Source organism: Coturnix japonica, chromosome 2, assembly GCF_001577835.2.
Source record: "Coturnix japonica isolate 7356 chromosome 2, Coturnix japonica 2.1, whole genome shotgun sequence".
Taxonomy (NCBI): domain Eukaryota; kingdom Metazoa; phylum Chordata; class Aves; order Galliformes; family Phasianidae; genus Coturnix; species Coturnix japonica.
In genome coordinates, this window is record NC_029517.1 from 88,748,367 (window position 1) to 88,775,237 (window position 26,871).

Below are 26,871 nucleotides of genomic sequence, written 5' to 3' on the forward strand. Positions count from 1 at the left end.
TTTTTGGGCCTTCTCCCCCACCCCGCCTCAGCAGTTTGTTATCCTTTGCCTTGGGCATATCCAGGAGCACTACTTTCTGTCCCCAGACTGCTCTGCTGTCAACTTTGTCTTTCACAGCTCCCAGCTTGCTTTCTTCCTTGCTCCTATTTTTTAAGTTTGATTTTTATAAGATTGTTTAAGACATACCATTGATGTACACTTCTCTTTTTCCTATAATTTCTTTATTTGATTTTGATCTAAGATGTTATATGCAATCAGAACAATTAGGGCCTTTATCCAAGGATTTATTTATGAGCAATTAAACTGAGTCCATTGATTCTCGGTGTAGAAGGTGGGAGAACTGTTTTGCTGGTAAAGTGATGCTATTAACCCAGTTTATCTCTGAAGACATTACTGCTGTAGAGAACTTTGGTCGTTAGATGTGTGCCCCGGTGGTGCAGTGGTAGGAATGCCGCGTTGCAACACCGGAGGCCCGGGTTTGAATCCCCTGTGGCGCAAGTGGTAGAAGTGCCGCTCTGCTACACAGGAGGCTCGAATCCTGGGGGTTGGACTCGATGATCTCTAAGGTCCCTTCCAACCCGCACAAGACTGTGACACTGTGAGATCTTTTGACATTTGAAATACAATAAGGAAGACATTCGGCAAATGGTACCCACTTATATATTCAGAATGTCAAACACAGAAATTAATGGTGTGGTATCTGATAACTAGTTTACACAGTGCAATATAACTGTATGAAACTCCTTTTCTCTGTTTGTTGGACTTCTAGATTGATTGCATCTGTTTGTTTGCTGATTTTCAATAAGCTTTTCAGATAGATTTGGCCAGACTGAAGAATAGTTGTGATGTGCTTCAGCGTTGTAATTTCAGGGATAAAGGGACTTGTGATAGTTGTTGCAACTAAGCAATTGGAGCTGCAGATTTTGCAGATGTGTGTTGTATTTGCAGGGTGTGTTCATTGCAGGACTGCATGTTTGAGCAGTTTAAAGGGCATTTGGAAGCTAAAAATGGTAGTGTTTCAAAGTCCCAATTTGAAGTAGCTCTGCAGAACAGGCATGGACCTCTTTTACATTTCATTGTGGTTTCTGTTTATATGAAGTTGCCTTTTGATGAGCTGGTTAGTAATTCTGCAGCAGGTGAACTTTACCTGTTTTATTTGGTAGTCAGATACAGCAATGCACATCTAAACATTTGAATGCGCTTCATTTATTCATTTTTAAAACACTTTTGTTCTGTTAGATGATGTTGTATTAACTTTTTATCTCTGGACTAATTGCACCTATGATTTTAGGATGTATGTTCAAAAAGCTAAAAGTCACTTGCCTGATAAAAAAAATAATGGAAGGTATATAAAGTAGTTGTGGTCAAATTAAAGTAGCCTGAGCTGTGGATGTTTAGTGATACGTCATGTTTGGGTATTTAGAGAAAATCACTCAAAAATCATTTAATCCTATTTGTAGGTAATCACTTTTGTATAGGAAAAGCCTTCTGGGGTTTGGGTAAAGCTTGGGATAGAGTGTGGTTAGTAAATGTATTGTCATGGGAGCCTTGCCTAGAATTCTGTATTTCAGACCAACAACAGACATCATTTTAGTATTAAACTACTGTGATTATAAGGAGTATTTCTGATGTCTCTGCTAGTTGGTGTGGATGACTACAGCTCAGAGTCTGATGTGATTATTATACCTTCAGCCCTGGACTTTGTCTCACAAGATGAAATGTTGACGCCTTTGGGAAGACTGGACAAGTACGCTGCAAGTGAGAACATATTTAACAGGTATGCTTTGTTAATGTTCTGTCTGGCTAACAATATGCAAAACTATTCATCTCATTCAAATCTGATTGAAGTTAATTTGCATGAAATATAAGTAATAACTATTTTTTAAAAACATAACTAAGAATTCTTCTCTTTCCACTCCTCCTTTGCTTTGCTGATTCTCCTACTTACAGAGAGCAAAATAATCTTGGTGACAAAAAATGGTTGTTGTTTGCAGTTAATAGTGTAGTTGTGTTTTCCCCTTTTTATTTCTGTTGTGCCACTAACTTAATTGCTTCACTGTAGTAGCATGGATGTTGTAGAATATTTCACTTGCCTGCTTGCACAAACTCTGCCATGGGATCTAGAAGTTCAAAATCAACGTTTACTGACATTTAATTATAGCTTTAAAGAGTTAAAAGATTGTAGAAATGTATAGAATATACTAAGATTGACTTTTTCTGGTGTTTTAATTTAACAGTTTAGTTTGGACTCCCAAGAACATCTTTATTAAAGCATGCTTGCTTTCATGTTGAATTCTCCAATTTAGTAATGTATGGAACATGAGTGTTATCAATCACCCTGTAGATTAACCTCTCTATTTTATTATTCATGACCCTTGTTCTATAAGGATTTAACTGTGTTCTTAACTTCAGTCATGTGAAGCTTACTTAAAATCCCATACCTCATATGTAAAAACATCACAGTTTGGAATCTTGGTTTGTTTTCCTTCCAATTTAACTGAATTTAACAAATGTGTTGTGATTTCTCTTATAGCCTGCATAAATCTGTATTAATTCGTTCTGAAATGCTTGATTTTAAAGTTTTCTGTTTTCTAGAAATAGCAAATTTGTGGCATTTTCCATTGCCAGTCATGTGGGATTTTTTGTTGTTCCAGTTTCTTGGGGAGGAAGGGAAGAGGAGATACCTTTTAGACCTATAAATTGTCACAATTAAATACCCTTAATAAAAGCCAGTAGGGTGGAGAACAAACTCAGAAACTCAAGTTGTGTCCTGAAGTTTAAACAAGCATAGCAGTCCTAATGCTTTACTGGGATGTAAGGCTTAAACTGAAGGTTTTAAGATCTTTTTGATGATGTTGTCTAGCTTTATCCGTCCTCTGCTTGCTTAAGTTTTTCTGCAGGAGAGAATGGGTGGAATATATAAGTTTTCTCTTATTTTTTGTTTTTTGCTGATGTAAACATGTTGATTGATGCTTCATAAGGCCTAGATGCCTTATGCAGTGTAAGAGCATATGGAAAATAACACGTGATAGCAGTAAGGCCAAGTAGCAGTTAAGCGTGAATGATTACAGTTTGTGATGATTTAGCATCAGTCTGAGAAAATACTGGAGACATTTTTGCTAGGCAGAGGTGAAACAAAGTGCTTCATAGGCAAAAGATTGGAATAACAGCTTAAATGTCACCTAATTTATGTCTAATTGAAATGATGTAATCACATCTAATTACCTATGCATAGGTTCAGATTTTGTTGCTCTTTCTCTTCAAACCGAAGCAGATTTTGGCAGCAGACTTTCATCAGTATTATCAATCCTGGCTATTGGTGTAGATATTGTTAAGTCATCTTCTTAGCTTGCTGTTTTCTGTTCTGAAGTACTTATTTGTTTTTCCCTTGGAGGATGTTACATAAGAAGTTGCAAAAGAGTTCTGATGTGCACTGGTGCTGGAGTCCTAGCAGAGCCTATCTACTGGCTGGGCTTTCAGCTGTGAGAAAGCACAAAGGAGCGGAGGAGCAGGATTTGTGGTAGATTTGAATAAAAGATTCTTTGCAGCTCAGATAAAAACTAAATGAAAGCAAACTGAAATGGAAATTCTAGGGGAACAGTACTGCTTGTGACAGAATGTGGAAGTCTGGAAATGTTCCGTCTCATCTCTGCAGACATCTTCTGTGACTCATCTAAATACCAGAAGTGATAGTGTCTTTAAGGTGTTTCAGGATGTTTCCAGGTTATCTAATACGGTCTGTTAAAGGCAGCCTTCTTGCTTTCTAGACTCCAGGTGGTAGAGAGATTGGCGTCAGAAAGATTTTGGTTTTTGCATTGTATATGGCAATGAATTATTTCAATGCGATTATTTTATTCCTGACTCCCAACAGCCACAATATCCATTTTAGTTTTATACTTCTGTGATTCTACAATAAATTTAGACGTTTTAGAATACATGCTCTGTTATGGAATGAGGCTTTTTGGGAACCGAGGAGTCAAATTATTTCCAAGGAATTAAGCGTAGTTGTTAAATGTTACAGATCAGTATTTCAGAGCCATGTTGTAAGCCTTCCAATTCCCTTTTGAAGAGCCAGGAACATCATTTCACCATGTATTTTAAAAATTAGAATTGGCATGCAGGAAGAATCTCCGCTGAGACAAGAAGCTGTTCTCATCTCTTGGTGCTGTTCTACATATCATAAGTCTTTGAAAGATAGTAAGCTTGGTGGGATGATGAGAAATATATAAAGGCCTTCTAAAAGCTTAAGATAGATCTCCCTTATAAACATGGTCTAATAATCATCAGACAAGGTGGGGTGGTTTCAAACTAAAAGAGGGGAGATTTAGCTTAGATGTTAGGCAGATGTTCTTTACTCACAGGGCAGTGAGGCGCTGGCACAGCTGCCCATAGGAGCTGTGGTGCCCCATCCGTGGAGGTGCTCAAGTCCAGGGTGGATGGGGCCCTGGGCAGCTGAGCTGCTGGAGGGCAGCCCTGCCCATGGGAGAGGGTGGGACTTCTCATACAAACCATTCTGTGATTCAGTTACTTTGCCTTATTCTCATTCAGATTATAGTCAAGAAGCTGATTCAGAACTTGGTTATCTACATCTACCCTATCTTTTTTTTTTCTTCCCCACTTCCTCTCTTTTTTGTGCAGACTAGCCCGGTGTAAACTTTCTCTTTTCTGCTTTTTTTGTGAGTACTGACCACAACCGTGAGTACTCTGCCAAACTGATGCCAAAGATGCACAGGCGAAACTTTAAAGCCATTCATCTTGGCACGGATGTTTCTGAAAGAACTTGTCATTGTAGGATGCATTAGATTATTTCATCTCATTTCTGGTTTCATCTTTCCTTGGTCTTCCTGATCTTACCGTGTGTCACTGAATGAATTTTAGTAAAGAAGAAACAAACCCCAAAACACAGAGTTGCAGTTGTATACATAGTAAAGAAAAATTACTCAAGTTAACTTAGCTTAGAAGTGTGCATTAAAATCCTGTATACCTGACAATCAAGTGTCAGAGTTTTCTCAAAGCACCAAGAAAAGTTTTGATTACTTTAGCAGTACTCCTGATATTTATAAGGACAAATGTTCAACTGTCCTTGCTTTTTAAGAAAAGTGTAAAGATGATGATAATTGCACTGGGAGTTGATTCAGAATAGCTATTGAGATTGCCTGGGGGGAAAAGCACCAAGCTAAGTTACTACTACTGATACTCGTGTGTGTATGACAAGTCTTCAGATCTTGATTTAGAACTTGTCTGAAAATGGGCAAATAAAGTATATTTTTTGAAGGTATGCTTTCTAGCTAAATGCACCTATTATGGGGATGAACTCCTGTCATTTAAGTTCTGTACTAGAAATGTATGGAAGGGCTAATAACTGTGGTTGATACACAGTAATTACACCTCTTACAACTCCCAGTATGGATTCCAAATAAGGTCAGTGTATGAAAGAGAATTGAATGAGCTGTGCAAAAGTATTTATAGCTGCTCTTGGAATATATCATTGTGTATTCCAATTATGTCCTTGTGCACAGTCCTGAAAATATCTGTGTCCTGCACATGGATAATAAAGGCAGAGTGTAATCTATCCCCATTTTCTTCTTTTGCTAATCATGGTGATGTCTACAAATATTCTGATTGCAAGTCCATTAGTTTTTCTAGTGTTGTGAGAGCTCTCCCTCTCTTATGATAAAAAAAACGATGATAAAAAATCTTAAACAAATGAAGTTGAACTCTACTGATTGTCTTCCACTTTTGCACATAAAAGCTAAAGCACTTGTACTTCATGCCTTTGGTCTTTGCCCTCTGTTTGGTGGGTAACCCATTTAAAGAGTAAGCAGACACACATTGCTGTCTGGGTGACAGTCATATGGTGAATAAATGCATGGTGAACAAAAAATTATGATAGATTACAGATATAGTGTTACTGATCTGAAGCTTCACTTAATCAAGACAGCTAGCAAGTCTCTGCACCTGGAGTAATCAGGTACTAGAAGTGGAAAGATGCAGTTGTATTAATTTTTGCAGTGAAGAAAATTTGGCTGGCACTGAGAACTTGAAAAGGTTCGTGGTGGACTTTGGTATCTTATTAGAGGTAATCACTGCCCAAACCCTAGCAGGAGGGAAATGGCACAGAATTATTATTGCTAGTCCTAGGTCATGTTAACCTGATAACCAGGGCTTTAACAGGTAGTAACAGAATGCCATTGAGACCCCTTATGTTGCCGTCATGATGTTGGTGGAGTCATCTGTGTCATATATTTGCAGGAGTCTGATTGCCTCTTAGATTTCAGTCCACGGGGAGTTGTCATTATCCCTAGAGAAAACCTTTTCTTCCTTTCCTTGTCTCAAAAGGCATCTCCCTGCCTTTCTTTAAGAAGAAATGTGTTCACTTATTTTTTTGCCTTTGCATTTGTATCTATACCAGATGGGTTATCCTTCAGTTATCTGTTCCAGTTTCACTAATGCTCACCTGGTACTCACCTGGCAGTTGTTGGGCAGGCTACCACTAGACTGATGTGTTAATATGCATTGATAGTTCTTTGCAGTTGTCTGTTGTGTGCTTTTTGTAGCTAAACTACCAGTGTTTGTAGGAGGAGGAAATCAGACTGCTAGAGTACCAGGGACCCTTTCTTACTCTGTACTCTCCAGCAAACAGAGCATGCTGGAGTGCTTGCAGGGCCCCAGTCGTTCCTTATTAGTTGCCTACGTGCTGGCTCATGGCCTGTGACAAATGTGAAGTAGGTTTAGCTCTATGTCCTGTTGTTTTTGCTTTGGAAGCACATGAATAATTTTGACAGATTGTCAGGGTAGTGTCAGAACTAAATCAAAACCTATGATATTTAAGGGGACATGCGTGGATAACATATCCCGGAACACTGGACAGATGGAGTTGAAGATTACTCTGTTATTACTGGCTGCCAACCAAATTGTGTTTTGTAGAAGTGAGCCTAGCTTGCCCCTTTGCCTTTTGTCCTGATGGTTTTCTCCAGAATCTACTGAAACAAAAAATGAATGCATCGATTCCTTTATAAACCCAAGTGAGACATACCACCTGGGTGCAGGTGTGGGGAGTTATCTTCTACCTTCAGTCAATGGAAAGATTATCATTTTGTGAGGGTTTAATAAGTAAGTCTTATCTGTTTCATGCTAGGATTTGTGTTTTCCTCTCTTCCGAAGGTTCACAACTCTCATTTTACAGGGTGGCTACTTCTGCATAACCATCTGTCCAACTCACAGGAACTAGCGCTGGCTTACAGCCACCACAGTTCAAAATGCTGCTAACAAAGCTCTGTGAGGTGATGAGTCTTCACAGATCTCCCAGTATGCTGGAGACTGTTTCATAGTCCCCAGGAGCCAGGTGTGATACAGCACTGTTTATTGTGGTTCATTACTTGCTGAGACTGTTTTTGTATTTCTGAGTCCCATCCCTCCTTGCTGGGACAAGTAGAATGTTCTCTAAGTGTAAATGCCAGGTTAAAGATCCAGGGTCTGTTGTTGCACCAGATAAATGGGATGTTGTCTTAAACAGATTAAAAATATGCAAGAAAACTGTATCTGGAATAGAAGTGGTGATTTAGGTGGTTAGTTCAGTGTGATTTATAGCTCTTCTGGATCACTAGGGTATAAAAGGTTATTAACAGTGCACTTGACTGGATTGTTGTTGCATCTGTATCAGTAGGCACCAAATTCCAGCACATCAGATCACTTGTCATGTCTCTTGCTTTCCAAGATAACATTTAATCTGTGGGAGAGAGATGCATCCAAGCAGGCTGATGTATGAAATCTACTTCATATGTTCCTCTTCTCTTTTCAGAGCTGTCCAGCCCTTTAAAAGACCAAGTCACCTCTGCTTCTAGGTTAGTGTGTCACATAGTCTGTTTCCCTTTGTTAGGATTTCAATAGCTCAACTTCCAACTGAAAGTTAAGATCTCTGCATAGAGACGAGACACTTCTACCAAGTTGAAAGTTGAAAAGAGTGAGGAAAAAGAAATTACTTAAAAGAGTATTTTTGCATTTGGTGTCTTCTTTTCTTTAGAGAATTTTGTTCATCTGCTGATAAAACAGTTTTAATTTAAAATAGTTTTGCAAGTGACCGATGTGAAGCATTTAAATTTGAGAAAATGTAAATGTTTACTTAACTTTAGGAATTCATGGGTGCCTCCTGCTTTTCTTCGATTGCATAGAACTAAAGCTCTCAGGCTTCCCCCATACTCTAGGAATGAAACCCATTTGTTTATGGCAACTGCTCACATTCACCATTTGTTGTGATAGAATCTATGCTTCTGCTCTTGTTTACAGCACTGCTGTTTTTCCACAGTGCTTATATCTAGTCTATGTCCTAACATTCTTTCTGTCGGTCCATTCTGGAACTATCCGACTCTTGACCCTAGCTGCTTTAGCATTTTAGTAATCAGCTCAGGGGCAATGCAAGAGCAAGCAGCATGTTGGACAACGTTGGCCCATTTCGTTGTTGGGATAATCGTGCTAGCTCTCTGATGTTCAACCCACAGAGCCCCAAAGGGTGAAATCCAGCTAGAGACAGCCATACGTCATTGCAAGCTGTTGTTGAGAAAAAGGGTTTCTTGCTGTGCTGTCAGCTGTATTGTTTAAAAACTCAGGGCTTAGGGCTCTCTAGGTAAGTGATGGGTATGACTTCGTAACGTAGGCTACAGCAGACCCCTTTCAGAATGAACACTCAAATTTGGCTGCATCTTGTCACTTAGAAGATAACCATTAGAAATATTTCTTGTGAATTAGAAGTGGTAACTGAAATGATTATTCAGATTGGTTTTGTGTTTCCTTTGTGACTTTTCCTAATGTTTATCCTAAGCGCATGTGTCCCAGGGATTTGCTTGTGTTCTTTTTATCATCACAGAATATACCCACTGCTCTACATTGAATTTAAATCAAATTTACCCTTTAAAAGTCATCACTGGTTTGGAAAGCTTCAGCTTAAGTGTTCACACTTTGCTTATGAAGATAAATTCATAACTGTGTTTTAAACTTCTAAGAATATCGGTGTTGTCTTACTTTTTATGAAGCAAGGGAGGTAATTCAGAGGTGAGGATGGAAGGTTGATGCTGACTTAAGATCTTGTTTGCTCATTTGTCAGATGTTTACCATTTCTTGAATTTGTGACTGGTTTCTTTTATCTTTGTAAGCTCCAGGGATGTATTTATATGTACATAAATGCTACAGTTGAAATTAATAGTTCTTAAAGATTATGCTGAATATTGGAATAAAGAATTCCCAAAGCTGTGCTAACTGAATGTACTGAATTGAAAGTGAATGTTTGTAAAATCTTACTGTTTGGCTTAAGAAACCTGTATGATTTGGCTATGTTTCTGGATACAAATAATGCTATGTTTTTAAAATCTTTCCTGTAAACTAGGCAAATGGTGGCGCGAAGTTTACTGGACACTTTGAAGGAAGTCAGTGATGATGAGAGAGATTGTATTGCTGTGTTGGAGAGAATCAGCAGATTAGCTGATGATTCAGGTAGGTAGCATTAAACATTTTACTGGGTTAATGAAGGAATATCAAGAGTTGCTGAAGTTGGATCAATGTCTTCTCTCTCTTTAATATTCAGACTAGATTTCTGCAGAATGTAATAAAATGCTGTAAAGTTCCATTTCTCTGAATCATCCTCCCAAAGGCAACGTTTTTCCTTGTTCTTCAGCAGAACTGAACTGCTTCAATGTTTGGAACTACCACTTCCCATTGGTATATTTAAAAATCATTTTTGTGTACTTTGTCTACTCAACAAATCTACGTGTTAATTTTAGATTTGTAGATAAAGATGAATTTATTGTTTCGAAAAGGATCTTGCAAAGCATCCATGCAAAGCTCCTATTAGTTCTGACAATATTTGAATGCTGAAGTTTTTCCATTGGTCCCTTTTGGGAAATTAGTAGTAAAGATGAGAGGCAGCAGGAGCAGGGAGGTGATCCTTGCCCTATGTACTCAGCTCTGGTGAGACTGTACCTTGAATTCTCTGTTTGGTTCTGGGCCCCTTACTGCAAGAAAGACACTGAGGCCCTGGAGCACATCCAAAGAAAGACAAAGAAGCTATGAAGGGTCTGGAGCACAAGTCTCATGAGAGCAGCTGAGAGAACTGGGATTGTTTAGTCAGGAGAAGAGGAGGCTCAGGGAAAACCTGATGGCTCTCTGTAACTACCTAGTGAGGTGGGAGTCAGCCTCTTCTGCCATGTAACTAGCCATAGGAAGAGAGAGAATGGCCCCAAGTTGTGCCGGGGGATGTTCAGGTTAGGTATTAGGAAAAATTTCTTTTCTGAAAGGGTAGCAAGGCATTGGAAGGGGCTGCCCAGGGAGGTGATGGAGTCACAGTTCCTGGAGGTGTTAAAGAAACATGTAGATGTTGTATTAAGGGACGTGGATTAGTGGACAACATTGGTGGTAGGTGGCTGGTTGGACTGGATGATCTCAGCGGATTCTATGATTGCATGCATTGGTAGAAAAATGTAGGTATAAATAATGAATAGGAAAACTCTATGGTTAGAGATGTGTTTTTGCTGATATGTTTGGTCTGGGTGTTTGGAATAAGAGGCAAAAGTAGGAGAATAATGAAAAAGAAATTTGAGAGAAAGGAAGAATGCTTTGAAAAGGGAAACTGGTGGGAAAAATGGTGTGGTTTTCCTTATAGCCTGGAGAAGAGGAGGCTCAGGGGAGACTTCATTGCACTCTACAACTTCCTGAAGGGAGGTTGTGATGAGGAGGGGCTTGGCCTCTTCTCCCAGGCAACAAACAGGACCAGAGGAAATGGCCACAAGTTGTATCAGATGAAGTTTAGACTGGACATAAGAAGGAACTTTTTCTCTCAGAGAGTGGTCAGGCCCTGTAATGGTTGCCCAGGGAGGTGGTGGAGTCGCCATCCCTGGCAGTGTTCAAGAGGCATCTGGATAAGGAGCTAGGAGATATGGTTTAGTGGTTTGCTCTAGGTATGGTAAAGGGAGGACGGTTGGACTAAATGATCTTGTAGGACCTTTCCAACCTTGTGATTCTATGATTCTGTGGACAGTCCTGCTACAAAATTCCAGGCTGAAATTTCTCTAGAAAAAGTTAAGATACTTGAATTTAACTTAACACAGTGCTGATACAGCTAAAGCACCAGAAGAAAGAAAAACAGCTTTAACAGCAAATCATCAGAGAAGATCTGAAGTTTGTTCATTTATTGCTGTTTGAATGATATGGAAGGTTTTAAAAAAAAGCACCCTTATATTAAATCTTGTATGAGGAGAAAATTTGTTTCTTCTGTTTAAGATCTGCTAGTTCTGCCTTCAAGAGCTGTGGAACATAATGCTCCTAAGGTAAAAAGAAAAAAAGTATCCTGTAAGGTCCTACCTGCTTCATTTAAAATGCACATATTTGTTCTTTGTTTTTGTGAGCTAATGTCCTTGTTCAGCCAGGGATGTAAGCATTACATAATTGTATTGAGTACTTCTCCAAGGATTCTTAAAGAGGAAAAAGAAGTTACTGTTCATTTGGAATTAAATGTCTTTAATACCGAATAATGGCATGCAACTGTTTCTGCAGCGCTTGCCTAGCTAAGCTCTGCTTCTGAAATCCTTATACATGCAGTGCTTGTTTGTGTGGTGGTTCCTCTGAGTGCCAGGAACTTGCTCAAGTTTCATTTTGACTTTGGAAAATAGGATGGATCTGTGTAGGGGAAAATGACCTTGTGTACTGATTTTGTAGCCATAGGCTTTCCATTGGCGACCATCTAAGTGTGTCAAACTGAAGTTTGGTTAGTTAGAGATGGAATGAAAGCCAAGAGCTGAGCTCAAATCAGTTAGTTTCCTCTAATAGGGGTGGAGTACATTTTTAGTCAGGGTTGATATTTTCTAAGCATCAGTAAAAGCAGCATTTCAGGCTTTTCCTGCACTGTAGAGATTGTCTTAGATCTGCCAAACTAGTAGCGCTGGATTCTGCAGCTGCTCCACAAATTAAATTTCTGCAGACTTAACTGTGAGTTTCATGCCTCAAGCAGTTGCTGTATTGGCATCAGTCTGTTTCTGTAAGACAGGTAATTAGAATATCCTTATGTCTTAACCCATACCAGAATTTGTTTAGGGAGCTCAATCTGGTTTGTATTTTTATAATACGTGTTCTTTCATGAATATTTAAATGGTAGTATAGATTTTTTTGTTTCATTAAGGTTGCTGTCCCTGGAATTGGTTTTCACTTGTGTCTGATGCTTTTTTCATATATTTTTTTTCCAACTTACACTGTAAGGTATAAAATAGTTAAATTATTTTCTAACTCTTTGGGGAGTGTTTTCTTGTTCAATCAAGTCACAGAAAGCGAGACACTTAGGTTTTTTTTTGATAATATTTAATATATTGAGGTTTGAATTGAGGAATGCACCTGGGACGTACAATATCTGTGTTGTCCTTGTGCTGCTGGTGTTATCTAAAATAGGGTTACCATGGTGAATTTGAAACAGCAACCATCTGAAAGACGTCTAAGCAGTCTTTTGCCCTACTAATACTTAACATATATAATCAGCGTAACTTATGAAGTCCTGTAGCTGGGATGATGTTTTACAGACACAGTTTCAACCTGAAGTCAACGTGTTAAATTTTTTGGGTTTATTTTTTCTTTTAAATGAGTTGGGGATACGATGAGGCAGCCATTTTGCTTTGTATTTGCAAGCAAGAGAATTTCAAAACAATAATTACTTTTATTCTTGCACTGTGACAACACTCAAGGAATCTAAATGGCACCTTTATTGTGCTAAATGCTGCGTTGGTGTTAAATAAAAAATAATCTTTACTGGGAATAGAATAGCATCCAAATAAATGATTTCAGGAGGGAGGGCACAGAAAGAGACTGTATGTATTGGTATGATTGACATAGATCTTAACACACCAGTGAGCTACAGCTCTTGACATACCAGTAGGTTTGCCATGACTCAAATGTTTGAGGCATCACGATGAGGGCACAAATCAGCTCTACAATTTCTAGAAGAACTGCTGGTATAATTCACAAAGAGCTTTTGGTGAGAAATCACTTGGACTCTTCCAATGGTCCTGCTTTAGAAAAGCAGCTTTCTTTGTGCCAGGGTAAAAATAAATAAATCAGTATTGCTTCTGGAATACTGAGCAATGTTTCAACATCTTTCTGTCAGCAGTCATTTTGTGGGTTGCAGGTGAACAGTGAGCCACACAAAATGCAGTTTGTGAAGAAGAGATTGATGTAATTACATGTACAAATTGTATAACACAGATCTCTTCCTGGCAGGGCATTTTGAATGCTTTCTAATGCAGTGGTTCCAGGTTGTATTTGGCTTTGCAGCTTTCAGATTGCTAATATATTTCTAGTGAAAAAACACTCAGTTCAGGCGTTACTGAAAATGAGGTGCTCTTAAGACAGTGCTGCCAACTTTGAGTGGGAATTGCAGTGCTCCATGTCCTGCTGTAAATGGCACCAGAGAATAGTTGTTTCGGTGGTAGCTGGGGAACAATATTTCACTTCCAACCCACTTATTTGCCACACAAGCTTTCTCTTCAAATCTCAGTTGTTTGAATGTCTTATTCACTTTGGTGTTTGTCTCCATAGCTGTAGACAGGTATTCCTGCTCAGCCTGTGATTTTTCACTGTGTTTTTTAATTTTAATTTTTCTTTTAAATCCATATGAACTCTGGAATTCTCTGTGATCTGTGGTAGTGAGGTCCATAGGATAGTTACATCTGTGGTAACAAGGTGATACCTTGCATTGCTTTCGAGTCTACTGTTTAACCACTTTGCAATTTCTGTCCTTTTTAAGGGATGCTAAGTATTCAGCTTATACATTTTTCTGGTGGCTTTGAACCCATAGAGGTTTGGTGCATGACAGATGTTTATTTATCCCTCAGTAACCCTTGTTAGAGTTAAAATGCTTGTGTCTCTGTTAAAACAGCTAGGTAGACCTTCATTCTCAAATATGGACTGGTCACAGGCTTGCATGAACTTGAACAAGGCTCTGATGTCTTTATCACTTGTATAAATATGTATTCAAACTTTTTACGCAGAGTCAGTTGTGAGTGCAGTTTGCGAAGCAAACTCGTTTTTAGAAACAATTATTAAACTAATTGGTCATTAAGTTCCAAAGCTGTTTAATCACCCTCAGTGACATGGCCTTGCAACCTTAATTACATAATAGCACGTTTAACCTGCGTTATAGCACCATCGCAATCAAATTGCAGTTATTAGACTGAGAGGTGCCAACAAGGCCTGTCTGACAGCATGCATTTCAGTTTTCCATTTAACAAAGTCTTCATATTTAAAAGATGCTTCTGAGAGGGCTCGTATTTCCTTTTCCCTGCTGTCAGTAGCTCCAACTCTCTTCTCCTCTATTTCCCAATTTTCTGTATTTCTGCAGTCTTTCATACTGTTTCCCCCCCACCTCCTCCTACACAGTTTTTACCTTTGTACAATCCTCTTTTGTCTCTCCACACTTCTATTAATGGCTAATGGTGACTTTCCCTTCTCTCATTAGTTGTTCTGTATTTCACTCCTGACCTGCCTATCGGTAACAAAGTCTATTTCTGGTTAATAAAAAGAAAGAGCTTGGCTAGTAAAGCAGCATGCAAATCAGACACATCAGTCCTTCTATTAGCTGGTATTATACTATGAAGGTCTATAGTAATCCTCTTTAAATTTCCAGTGTATTGATAACCGTGGTGCTTCACTTCCTCATAGCTAAAGAATGTGGAGTGAACTGAAGCCTTGATAGAAATTGAAGGAAATATTATACATTTGTATAGGAAAGGTGAGTGTATGTGCAGAAGTAGTTAGATAAATATATTGACACTTTGCTCACATGAGAGATGGTGTGAAATTTCAGGGGAAACTGAAGCATCTTTTATGGGTGGGAAAGGAACAGTTATATACCTCCGTGATTCTGGAGTGTGTAGTAATGATTGGTGAAATAACTGAAACTGCAGGTCAGTGCTTGCAGATTAAAATCTACTCAAGTTGTAGAGATGTTGGAAGGAATATGTTGCTGATTTCACGTGGTTTGGAAATCGAAGGAGGTAAAACTCATTATTGTAACTTTTTTTGAAATTATTTGACATACAGAAGAACTGTGAGTACTTCTGTGACTCTCTTGGTGTAGTTTTATTTTCTAAAGAATGAAATAAAGTGCTAATGAATGAGAAAACCAATTACGAGTTTGCTTCTGAAATCTAATATTGATGTTTCTTTCCAAATCTTCTTATTTTTACAAGTTGCACCTTTTCTAGTGGCCTGCTACTTCAAAGCATAGACTTGTGCCTTCAGGAGGTAGCATTACTTTGCCAAGTAGAAAAACTCCTGTTCCAAGCAAATGGTGTGACTTTCCAGAGTGCTTAAGATACAAACTTTTAATCTGGACACAAAGTGAAATTCTCCATCCAGATTTTGTTTGCATTTTGTGAACACACTGGTCCATGCTGTGTCGAGCTTATGCTTTGTGAAACTGCTTTGTAATAATTTTAACTGATACTTTTACGGTCTATTTGCTGTGCTGATGATCAAGCCATAAATTTGCCTTTAAACTACAGAAAGTTTAAGGTGTTAGACACTGTCACATGTTGAATCCTGCTGGAATCTTTGTAGGAGCTGCCACTCAGTCTTTATTGGAGCTAAAGGTGAAGCTGAGAAATGAATTAAGGGAATGAGAAAGTGCTGGATGTTTAGTGGGAATCTTTGGCATTGCATTATGTTTCCTGAAGGCAAAACGACAAAAATTGCACTACTGTAACCACATCAGACTGCAAGATTAGACTCTGATCAGTACAAATTGGAACATATGCTTCAACATTTGGTAAGATCTAAGCTCTAAATTGGGAAGGCTAGAGATCAGATTTTGCAGCACTAATTCCCTGGAACAGCACAAAAGGCTTTTTTGATAATGAATTGCGGTGTCGCATTACAGAGATGCACACAGTACTGGTTTGTTTATTAGTTTTAATTGATCTTAGTAAGTTTGTAGAGCCATGTGCATAGAAGTTAGGAAATGTAAGAACTAAGGTGCCTTTATGGTTCTAACTCATGAATTTTTCAAATCTTAAATTGCATCATCCCATCTGCCTGTGTTCCCTACAAACCCAGAGCTTGCTTAGTAGCTCAGGAAGAAGAGGACTTGCTTGTCATGAGCTTTTTAGTATTGTCACACAGCTTGACCACTCTCTTAAGTGACGCATAGTAGATGGATCCTGCTCTGAAGAGAAGAAGAAAAAAAAAAGGCACTATTGCTGTCTTACTGCTTCATAAAGAAATCTAAGAATTCATTTCCACAGAAAACCCAATCAAACTGGGGAGTGGAAGTGTTGCCATCACTTTACCAGTGGTTGAGCAAACTATAGAGTTATCAAAATCAATACAGTCTGCCCACTTTGAGTGCCTAGTGTCTAAAGCACTGTAAGCTTGATACACTTAAAACAGCTCTTGGGTTTGATTACAGTGCTTTCTTCAGCTGTGAAGCCAGAATTATGACTTCAGTTAAAAGAGTAGTGTACAATTACTCTGTGAAGAGTTTGACTTAAGCATTTAATGCATCTTCACAGAAGACAAATCGAGTTCCTCAGCAGTATTTTGTTTCTTTCACTCTGTTCTGTTAGTAGTATCACAGTAAGTAGCCCATGGACTCTCTTTTACTGTTTGCTTGCTTCCATTGTCAGAAAGTTCTGCTGCTCTACAGAACTGTGTGACTGCACAGGGAAACCAATCTAATTGCCAGTTCTTACTGTTTAATCAAGTTGGGGGTAAGAGCTGCGTCAGCCAGATCTGTTTTTTGATAGGGCTTGTTGCCTGGCTGCAGGAGCAATTGCATTGGCATAATGGAAAGGCCAGCTGCAAGTTTTGGACTTGGGAGGGTGGGAACTGCCTGAAGCAAATTCAGATACAGCTCAAAAAGCACTGCTGCTAAACACGAAGCCTCAGCTGAATTTCTTTTCCTCTTTCCAACTACCCTCCACAACTTCCCCTGCAACCTCCCACACCCTCCAGCAAGCATCAGTCGTCTTCTCTTTGCTGCAGGGAATGAGGCGAGGGACCCATGAGGTGGGAAAGAGATCCTAGAGACAAGGTCTTGACACAAGCCTCTTGTACCTTAAATCAAGGACATGTTTTGAAGTAGCCTTGCAGGAAAGATGGGAGGAAGTTCCTCAAGCCCTGGCACTGGGCTCTGATTCTGTTTTCTTGTCCAGCAAGTTCCAGTTTCTCATCCCATTAGTTGCCAGCCTTACCTCATCATTATTCACCTCTCAGCTTTCCTTTCCCAGCCTGTTAGTTCTTCACCGTGCTCTCTGTAGTTGTGCTTCAGTGCTTTTTCCAGCCTTTGTCTACCTCAGAACTGGAGGTTTTCTTCTGTTGCTTTGTCAAGGTGCTAGGCAGCGAGTTATAGAGCTTGCAAGACTGGCAGGCTTCATCTGCAGACATCGACATCCTTCTGAGGTTGGTTCATCAGCTATTTCAGAAGAGCTCTTGGGTCAGGGGGTGCATGTGGTCTATCTGCAGTAGTGGTATCTTTCTTCATCTCAAAATGTGCTCAGCCAGCAAGGACTCTTCAGTCGGTATCTCCTGTACTCTCAGGTACTGGGAAGATGCATACAGAGAGCGCATAGAAGGCCCTAAGCTCAGCCACACTGGGCCAGTTTCATAAATGGGCAAACACTTTCTGATGTAAAAGGACTCCCCTTCTCGCACAGTTCTCTGTGCCAGAAGTGAAGAGTCTAGGTTTCATCAGTTAAGAGGACCAGAATTTGTCATAGGATGAAATTGGATGATTTTGCTGACTTCAGACCTGAAAACAGCTGCTCTGCTCATCCTAACAAAGAGATGGAGCTTACAATATCTTGTGTTCTGTTGACTATTTGGGCAATTTTTATGTAAGTGAAAGGTGAGTTACTAGGATACAAAGTGTTAGGCTACTTCAAAACTAGCTGGTGCTGCAAGCTCTCAGTAGCAAACTAGTCTTAAAAAAGAGAAAATAAATCAATATAAATCAATGGTGGTAATGTGTTTTTTCTCTAAGCTTTTTTGGAAGGAAAGATGTTTTTAGCAAATCTAGTTTTTTCTTTTCCTTGTATTAATATGATATATCGAGTTTTTCTTTCAAAATTAACAATCTCCTTAAAAGTCTGTCCTATTTACAGGTGCTTATTTTGGCCAGCTGTTGAATTGAATGTTCATTAAGCTAAAATTTCTTAGTCATTGATTGAAGTTTACTAAAACTTGCACGTATTTGAGTAGTCTTCTTCATGATCTGACTTCTTTAGTATGAGCTTACACATATATGTGTAGAGATTTTGCTTAAGGAGTTCAACCTGCACATATTTCAGAACATCCAAGATTTAGCTAAGATGACTTTTGTTGTATATGCTCCTATTACTGCTTTAGGAAGAGAAACAAAGCAAACTAGGAGATGTGGTGCTTGCTGTGTTTTGTTTTATTCAGTCTGAAGTTGTCACTTTTAACTAGTGTTCAAGAAAGCTAAGGGCTGCTTGCATTATCCACATTAAATACAAAGCTCATGCTACTATTTAGTTAAAGGTGATCGTTCTGACATCGTGTGTTCATTCCAAATATCATAAGATGGTTCTGTTGTGCCATTAAATTTTACCTAAACAGTTCCTGCCTATGTAAAGCTCAGTAAGGCACATGCCGTGTGTACAGTTTATTATTTAAAATATTATAAATCTGATCACTGTCACTTGAGAGTAGCTGCTGGGTTTTCATTATGTTTTTTCTGTAGGTCATCAGTTCTCTGATAGCAACTGCAGCTTTAGCGAATCCTGAAAGGAACAGGAGCTCCCCTCAGTTTGTTTCATGTTGCAGTTGGGTTAACTTTCTGCCTAGGAGTTTTCTTGGAAGTAGGTGATACTTGTAGGGAATTTGGATGGATCCTGATACGCGTGTTTGATGACTTGCTCTCTTGCAGTTGTTGTGGGTCTTTTTGTTTTTTCTTTTACTAATTGGGAATGTGGGCCAAGTCTTTTGTAGAAGTTTATTAGTACAGATTGTACTTGCACCTGGTTTTGCATAAAGGTGATGCTTATCAAATTGAAGCTTGCTGTAGACATACTGACTTGACCACTTGAGCACACAGTTTCTAAGTACAAGAACGTAAAAAAGCGTATTTTGACAGCGTGTTTGCTAACATTTACAGTGTCTTTTTTGTTTTGTTTTATTTTGACTCTGGCAGAGCCTACAGTGCGAGCAGAACTAATGGAACAGGTGCCTCATATTGCTATGTTTTGTCAAGAAAACAGACCTTCCATCCCATATGCTTTTTCCAAGTACTTACTACCTATTGTGGTACGGTACCTTGCAGACCAGAATAACCAGGTGAGTGTCTTACAGAAACAGTTTATTAACTAGTTGGATATTTCCACTGTGTGAGGCTTTTCAAGTTAAATAATTTAGGCTGATTTAAGAATATAATATTTTAGAGTGAAAAATATTTAAAATGACTTGAAATGCATTGCATTCTGAATTTACTAAAGAAAGTAGTATCTGCTTGATATTCTCTTGTTCACAGATTCCACAACTGTTCGTCTTCCTAACCTCTGGTGATAACTCCATAGCTCATTTGGCTGATTTGCTCTGAAACAAAGACCTCGAAAGGTCTTGTAATTGCTGCATTGCAGTAGATAACCTGTCACTTTATGTAATGTTTTCTCTTCTGACATACATGACCTTGCATTCGCAAGTGTTAAGTTCATGCAAGATAAATAAGCCCATGTTTTCAAATGATCTGGATCATTCCGGTTGATTCTGGTGATTGCTGAATCATTTGCAGGCTTTTATCAGTAACTGTATTTTTTCCAGATGCTAGCAAGTGTATGGTGTTACATTTGTCAGTACTAGATATAAAGCTACTGAAGAGCACTGAGAGCTAATTCCCCTAGAAGTAATTCCATTTGGTGATTATTACCTCCATGAAATTTATTTTTGGGTGTCAGTAGTTAAATACATATTAAGTCAATTAAAAAAGGTTCTCAGATTTTTATGTAGTCTTTTGCTAGATGGAATAAATGCAGTTATCCACTGTCAGACAAACTTGGTAAGAAGAGGGTTTGTTTAACAAAACTCGTATGCTGTAGAACTTTGTTACTCCCAGTTAGCTGTGTTGCTTCTCTTCCGTGACTTCTTGTTCTGTTTCCTTTTGACATAGCAGTCCTGACTTGGTACATACATAGGTGGACACTTACTATAATAGCATTCATTAGTTTACAGTAAGCAGAGTTCTGGGGCCTGATGCTGTGTTTAAATCATGACGCGTTTGCAGAGCACTTTTGGAGACCTTATCCTCTCTCTCCAAGCACCTTGAATATAGATGCATAGCAGTATGTAGCTATAGCTCCCAAAATACTTGGACCTACTTCAAGAAAGAAAAACAAAGACCCACCTTACCTCCTTATACTCCTTGATGATTGGATTTTTGTCTTGTTACAATAGGTAAGAAAAACAAGCCAGGCAGCATTGTTAGTTCTGCTGGAGCAAGAACTCATAGAGAGATACGACGTGGAGACCAAAGTATGCCCTGTCCTGATAGACCTGACAGCACCAGACAGCAATGATGACGTGAAGACCGAAGCCGTGGCTGTAAGTAATGGCAGTCTCAAACTAGAGGGTATAATGGTCTCTTGAATTGTTGGTGTTGCAGTGATTCTATTGTGTTTCCAAGATGTGCATCAATGTGGTATTAGGGAGAAAAATGTATATTGCTCTCCATAACTAATCCATAACTTTTTCTGCCATCTTACACTCAAGGCTAGGTTTAAAATCAATACGTTATATAGGCGATGAAAAAAAAAAACATTTGGACAAACCAGCACAGGAGGAGATTAATTTTCATTGGTTTATGAAGCATCTACTTCTTGTTTTTTGCAGGCTTGTTTTATGAGGGGTTTAAATTTCATCTGTGCAAAATTTTTATCCACAGCAAATCTTGAATCCTTGAATTCTCTTTGTCATTACTTTCTGTTCTGTTCTCTTTATTGATTTCTTTTTGTTGCGTGTGTGGGGGCTTTTGTTTGTTTACTTTGGATAAAATAATAAGCATATTTGATAATTAAAAATTCTTCTGTGTCAAAACAGTCAGCAAATTGATATTTTAAAGGAAAAATGGCAGAAGCTGTTTTGTCCTTTCCCTTTTAAAATTTAGAATTGTATGTAAGAAGTTAAAACTGTCACTTTCCTTGGTATAATACACATGTGCAGTACTTTTATATTAGGGAAATGCAGATGGACCATGCTCTCAGACATGGTATGACTTTTTCAGTGTCCCTTTGTGGAGCTGGTAGTTGGACTTGATGATACTTACGTTGGACCCTTCCAACTCAGAATATTCTGTGTTTCTATGACCAATATAAAGTATTTTCAATTATTTTTTTCAAATTGTAGAGAAGATAACAGGTAACACTTAACCATGTTGTTAAACAGTGATATTTCTGTTGTCAGAAAATTTCTCAAGTATTGGAACAGTCAGATCTTTTCAGTTCAAGAACTGAATTTTTTCTTTTCAGTAGTTCTTCCTGATTTTACTTTTCTATATCAGAAAATTAAATGTAAAAAAAAGCTCTGCTGAGCTGACATAGAATTGTGTATTGTGCAAGCATTCCTAACTAGTGTCTGTCTATCTTGCCGTTAGATCATGTGCAAAATGGCCTCCATGGTGGGAAAGGACATCACGGAAAGACTTGTTCTTCCTAGGTTTTGTGAGATGTGCTGTGACTGCAGAATGTTTCATGTTCGTAAGGTACGTATTATCAGCACCTCATCTGGATTATCTGTGAAAGTAGTGTCATTGGTTTGGAACTTGCCTTTGTCTAAATGACACCTTCCTGCTAGATTACATCTGTATTCACTTATGTATCTGAATACATAAGTGAAAGCTTATGGGGTTTCTTTGTGGTTCATATTTCCACAGACTTTATATTTGATGCTGACTACTTTTCCCTGAGTATCTACCTTTATTATTAGAAACAAAGAAAGAGCTGTCCTTACGATTGTGCAGGTAGCTGTGAAAATGTGAACCAGCTGGAACTGATAAAGCATCAGCTACCTGAGCTCATACCGCTGTGCATAGACATAAAGATGCTCATTAAGATGAGGCAAGCTAGTATGCCATCGTGAAACTTAGGTGTTGAGGCTGCGTTTTGGTTTCACCTTGCTATTGGATAGCTGCTTCTCCTTTGTAATTGCTTGTATTATTTCATTTGACGGCACTTTGAATGTATTCCTTCCCTTTCACTTATGTTTTGGGGTGGTTCTTTCAGGATTAAATCATTAATCAAGCTTATAAAGAGAAAGTTAAACAAAAACTGAAGAAGAACTTAAAAAGAATATATATATATATATATATATATGTATGTATGTATATGTATATTCTTTTAAAGTTTATATATATATATTTATATATATGTATGTATGTATTTAACACCATAGAAATAGGTAGAATGAAGAAGTGGCAGATTCTGAGTTAGTGCCAAATATTGTTTCTGTAGTTGTAAAAGCTGTTTGGTTATTTCTTTTGACTTTTTATGCTGTACTAAAAAATTGTCACAGTGGTTATTTCTTGCATTTCATTTGTAAGGTGTGTGCAGCCAACTTCGGAGATATCTGCAGTGTGGTTGGGCAGCAGGCCACTGAAGAAATGCTGGTAAGCTGCCTATTAAGGGATTTTTCTTTTTAGTACAAGTCAGTAGTGGAGTTAGATGTGGGGACAGTGAAGGACAGATAAAACAATTTAACTGCTATGTTCTCTTAGTAAGAAGAATCTATAACAGCATGACTTTTCAGTTTGGCTGGTACAAGGTTTTCTTTGAGATTAATAAAATTTTGACGACCGTTAATACAGACTTCTTAGAATCCTTAGGGTTGGAAGGCACCTTTAAAAATCATCTAGTCCAACTTCCCTGCAGTGAACAGGGACATCACAGCTAGATCTGGTTGCCCAGGACCTGTCCCAACCTCACCTTGAAAGTCTTCAGGGACCGGGGCATCAGCTATGTCTGTGGGCAACCTGTTCCAGTGCCTCACTACTCTCACTGTAAAAGACTTTTTCCTTATGCCTTATTTAAATCTACCCTCTTCAAGCTTGAAACCATTTCCCCTTGTTCTGTCACCACAGACCCTGCTAAACAACAGGTTCCCTTCTTTCCTGTAGCTCCCCTTCAAGTACTGAAAGGCTACTATCAGGTCACCTTGCTGCCTTGCTGCCTTAGTCTACAGCTGAGAGGGTTTAAAACGGCCTTCAGGTTGTGAAGGTAGAGAATGTCAGTGAATTTTAAAAGATACTGGGCGAGAAAAGGACAGGATTGTATCTTCTAATGTCTATAATGCAATGAGAAATTACAGATACAGAAGTGTAAGAGGAGAGTAGGCTGCTAGGAGGGGCGAGTTTGATAGGATCAATTGATGTTATTCTTCAGATATGTGAATATTCCCTGTCTGTATCTGCAGGTAACGTGAGTGCCAGTGATTAGAAGGGTGGTGCTACTGAATGTGTGTTTTGTCTTGTGCACGTTAAACTGAGCTATCTGTTGAGTGTGAGGGCAGAGAATTTGATGAAGGAAATGAGCATGGAAAGGAACCCACTTTGAAACAAGTACTGCCTGTTAAGACTTGCAACTTGCTGTGTTCTGAACAGTTGCCGAGGTTTTTCCAGCTCTGCTCTGATAATGTGTGGGGAGTTCGGAAAGCCTGCGCTGAATGCTTCATGGCAGTTTCTTGTGCAACATCACAGGAAGTTCGGCGGACAAAGTTGTCAACCCTTTTTATTAATTTGATTAGTGATCCTTCGCGATGGGTAAGAAATGCTTCTTATTTCTTGAACTGCTCTTCAATACAGTTTAATGGTTTGACTGTGATATCCCACATAGAACTTCTCCCCATAGGTGTGGATAACTTGTTTTATGCATCTTGAGCAAGATTCTTGTTGGAATGCTTGGTTTTACAGTGGGTGTAAACATTTCTTTCTATTTCCACCTCACCATGTAAGAAAAACTGGGCCACCAGGACCACTTTTCTTAGCTGCAGAACTAGCTATGACTTAACAATGCTAAAGATCATCATCAGATCTAAAAAAATTAGTTAGAATTTATATCTATTTCCCAGACCACTACCAACGCTTCCTTTTTTGTCTCCAGGGTCTACGTTTTAAACATTAAGTTTGTTATTGAGCAGGCTACTTCCACGAGCAGACTTATGACCCTTCCTATTTCTAACAATGGAGTTTTGTGTTTCATAAGAATGTAATATTTATATTTAATTTTCCTTGGACCTTTTCTACTAGGTCCGACAAGCTGCTTTTCAGTCCTTGGGGCCTTTCATATCAACTTTTGCTAATCCATCCAGCAGTGGTCAGTATTTTAAAGAAGAAGATGACAAAAACTCAGAGGACCATGCTTCTGCACAGGAAAACAGGTAAAGAATTTCCTCCTTGGTTTTCTTCTGTGTGAGCTGCAAGTTAAAAAAGATAGATTTCCTGTGTAAACTGAGTAGTTATCTTGGACAAATCTGTAACTTCTTGGATTACCCAATACACTACCAGAATTTATAGTTATTTATTAAAAATACCAAACTACTCAATAGTTTAGAATATCTTCAGGTACCTTAGGATAATACCTTCTATTACAGAGTAACTTGGTAAATGTGGATACTGTCTATCATAGAATTGTATCATAGAATGATTTGGGTTGGAAAGGACCTTTAAGATGATCTATTTCCAACCCCCTGCTATAGGCAGGGGCACCTCCCTCTAGACCAGGTTGCTCAAAGCCCCACCCAGCCTGGCCTTGAATGCTTCCAAGGAGGGGGCATTTACAGTCTTCCTGGGCAAAACTATATAGGTGGCTGTAAGATTTTTGATACTATCTTCTATAAGATTCTCATAGAGAAACTGTTGTTGATGTATGAGGCTGCATGAGCAAGCAATAGTCTTACAGGAGCCTCATGAAGTTCAGCAAGGGGAAATGCAAGGTGGGGGCCATGTGACCTCTAGGGGTCCCTTCTCTTTTCAACCAGTCTTTGATTCCGTGATTTATTTTTCTATGGTGTAAGTAAATCTACTTTGATAAATAAGGAGCTGATAGTATTTGTATGAATGTTCAAAAGCATATGTTTGTGACAAGTTTATTTTGTTTTTCAAATGGTTCTTTTGCTTTGTCGCTCAACAGTGAACAAATCAGAACTACAGAAGACATCACAACAGAGGATGAGCACAGCAGAACAGAGGACCTGTCATCACACGTTGACAATGACAATTTTGCAACAAAACTTGAAGATGCCACGGGAGATCAAAATGTAGTGTCAGATAACTCCCAGACGGAAAGTGATTTCCAGACTGAGTCATCCTTTCATTGCACTTTGTCTTCAGATTCTTGTGGGGGAATGGCTGATGAGAACGAGCCAAGTTCTCATTGCTGTACAGCAGGACTACGGGAGGCTGGGCACAGTTCACAGGAAACCTCTCTTTCAGAGCAGGAATTGTACAACTCTTTCCATTTCTGGAGGACTCCACTTCCTGAAATAGATATTGATTTGGAGCTTCAGCAGACTTCTGAGATAATCCTCAATAGAGAAATTCAGGAACTCACAATGCCGGTATCTCCAAACATTCCTATGGCAACAAGGAAAGAGCTGGAAGAAATGATAGAAAATTTGGAACCCCACATAGATGATCCAGACGTTAAAGGTATAGTAAAAGTACTGAAGCATTTTTAGCATTTGGAGAGGTGCTCAAGTTGCTTTAGCAGTTTGGGCTTTAACCTTATCTTAAAAGTCAGCAGTAGTACTTTCTCCTCATCCTCAAATATGTTGTGTCTATTGTGATTTAATTGGGAAAAGTGACGATATAAACCAAAAGGGAACTTGCATATATGTTTAAAGGCAGTATGATTCCTTCCATAAGCTGAATTCACATAGCAGTGTTAACTTCTGTCTGCTCGGCTTGACAGTGTAATCAAATAGATGGATCCACAGTATAAGCTATTGATCAGGGTATTTTTTTAAATAGCAGACGTGCGAAACAAAACAGATAAAATACTTTCTTTAATTACCAAAAAAAAAGGCAAATGTGGTTTTCACTTTATGAGCTGTCCATTCTACTTTTAAATAGTTCGTCTTATTGATTTTCCTATGAAATCTTGATTGCTGCAGTCTCACATGGTCTGCTTAGGTTTGCAAAGCTCTTGTGTCGAGCTGAGAACTAATCTGAAGTGAACTGTTGAAGCGAAGCCTGTGTTCTCTGCTTTAAAAAGCTCTTGAAGGTTGGAAGAGGGTTTCACAAGTATGGCCATCTGGGTGAGCAGCACTTCAGAGGCACCTCCTGTGCTGAGATAACTTGACTGTTTGACACATACTTACCAGAGATAGGTTTCCTTGCAACACATGTGCTGAATACATCCTATGGCACATCAGACTTGAGGGTTACAGCCAGAAAGTCCTGAGCTACCAGTATGGAAGAACCACGTTCTTCTGAAGCATCCCTAGATGAGAGCATGCATCTATACAAAAGAGGAAAAGCAGGAAGGAAAAAAGTAGTGATTAAGAAACGTATCTTAGACAGTTTGCACGAAGACTTGTATAGTCTATCTGCTTGTACCTTATCTTGTTACAAGTTTGTAAGAATTCTTGTTGAGGGGAACCGTATTGACCTGTATTGTTGTCAGGGTTTTTGAAAGCTTTAAGAAATCCTATTGATGTTCTTATTACTTGACTTCGTGGAGTAACTAGAGATGCTAATAAGGTGGTGTCTGCTATGGGACAGCCAGCAGAGGTCAGTGATTCCTGTTTGCTGCTTGGTGTCAGCGCCAGCCCCTACAGCTGAGCAGGTGTGGAAGTTTGGTCAGAACAGAGCAGACTCCATTTCAGATTTCAAATCCTTGCTCC

The 26,871-nt window shown here is 38.8% G+C and overlaps 1 protein-coding gene across 10 annotated transcripts in view; it reads left to right on the forward strand.

Annotated features, from left to right (window-relative positions):
* Positions 1 to 26,871, forward strand: part of PPP4R1 (protein phosphatase 4 regulatory subunit 1) — a 53,674-nt gene that overhangs the window by 14,208 nt on the left and 12,595 nt on the right. For 4 of the 10 annotated variants that reach the window (XM_015855260.2, XM_015855258.2, XM_015855265.2 and 1 more), the window contains 9 exons: positions 1,642 to 1,777; positions 9,380 to 9,486; positions 19,178 to 19,320; positions 20,434 to 20,580; positions 21,629 to 21,736; positions 22,574 to 22,639; positions 23,630 to 23,788; positions 24,275 to 24,405; positions 25,158 to 25,675. In XM_015855260.2, the coding sequence (XP_015710746.1) occupies positions 1,642 to 1,777; positions 9,380 to 9,486; positions 19,178 to 19,320; positions 20,434 to 20,580; positions 21,629 to 21,736; positions 22,574 to 22,639; positions 23,630 to 23,788; positions 24,275 to 24,405; positions 25,158 to 25,675 (1,515 nt within the window). Of the gene's footprint in view, positions 1 to 1,641; positions 1,778 to 7,801; positions 7,845 to 9,379; positions 9,487 to 19,177; positions 19,321 to 20,433; positions 20,581 to 21,628; positions 21,737 to 22,573; positions 22,640 to 23,629; positions 23,789 to 24,274; positions 24,406 to 25,157; positions 25,676 to 26,871 lie in introns of those variants that run through there. The other 6 variants (XM_015855263.2, XM_015855259.2, XM_015855264.2 and 3 more) reach the window with 3 other exon arrangements.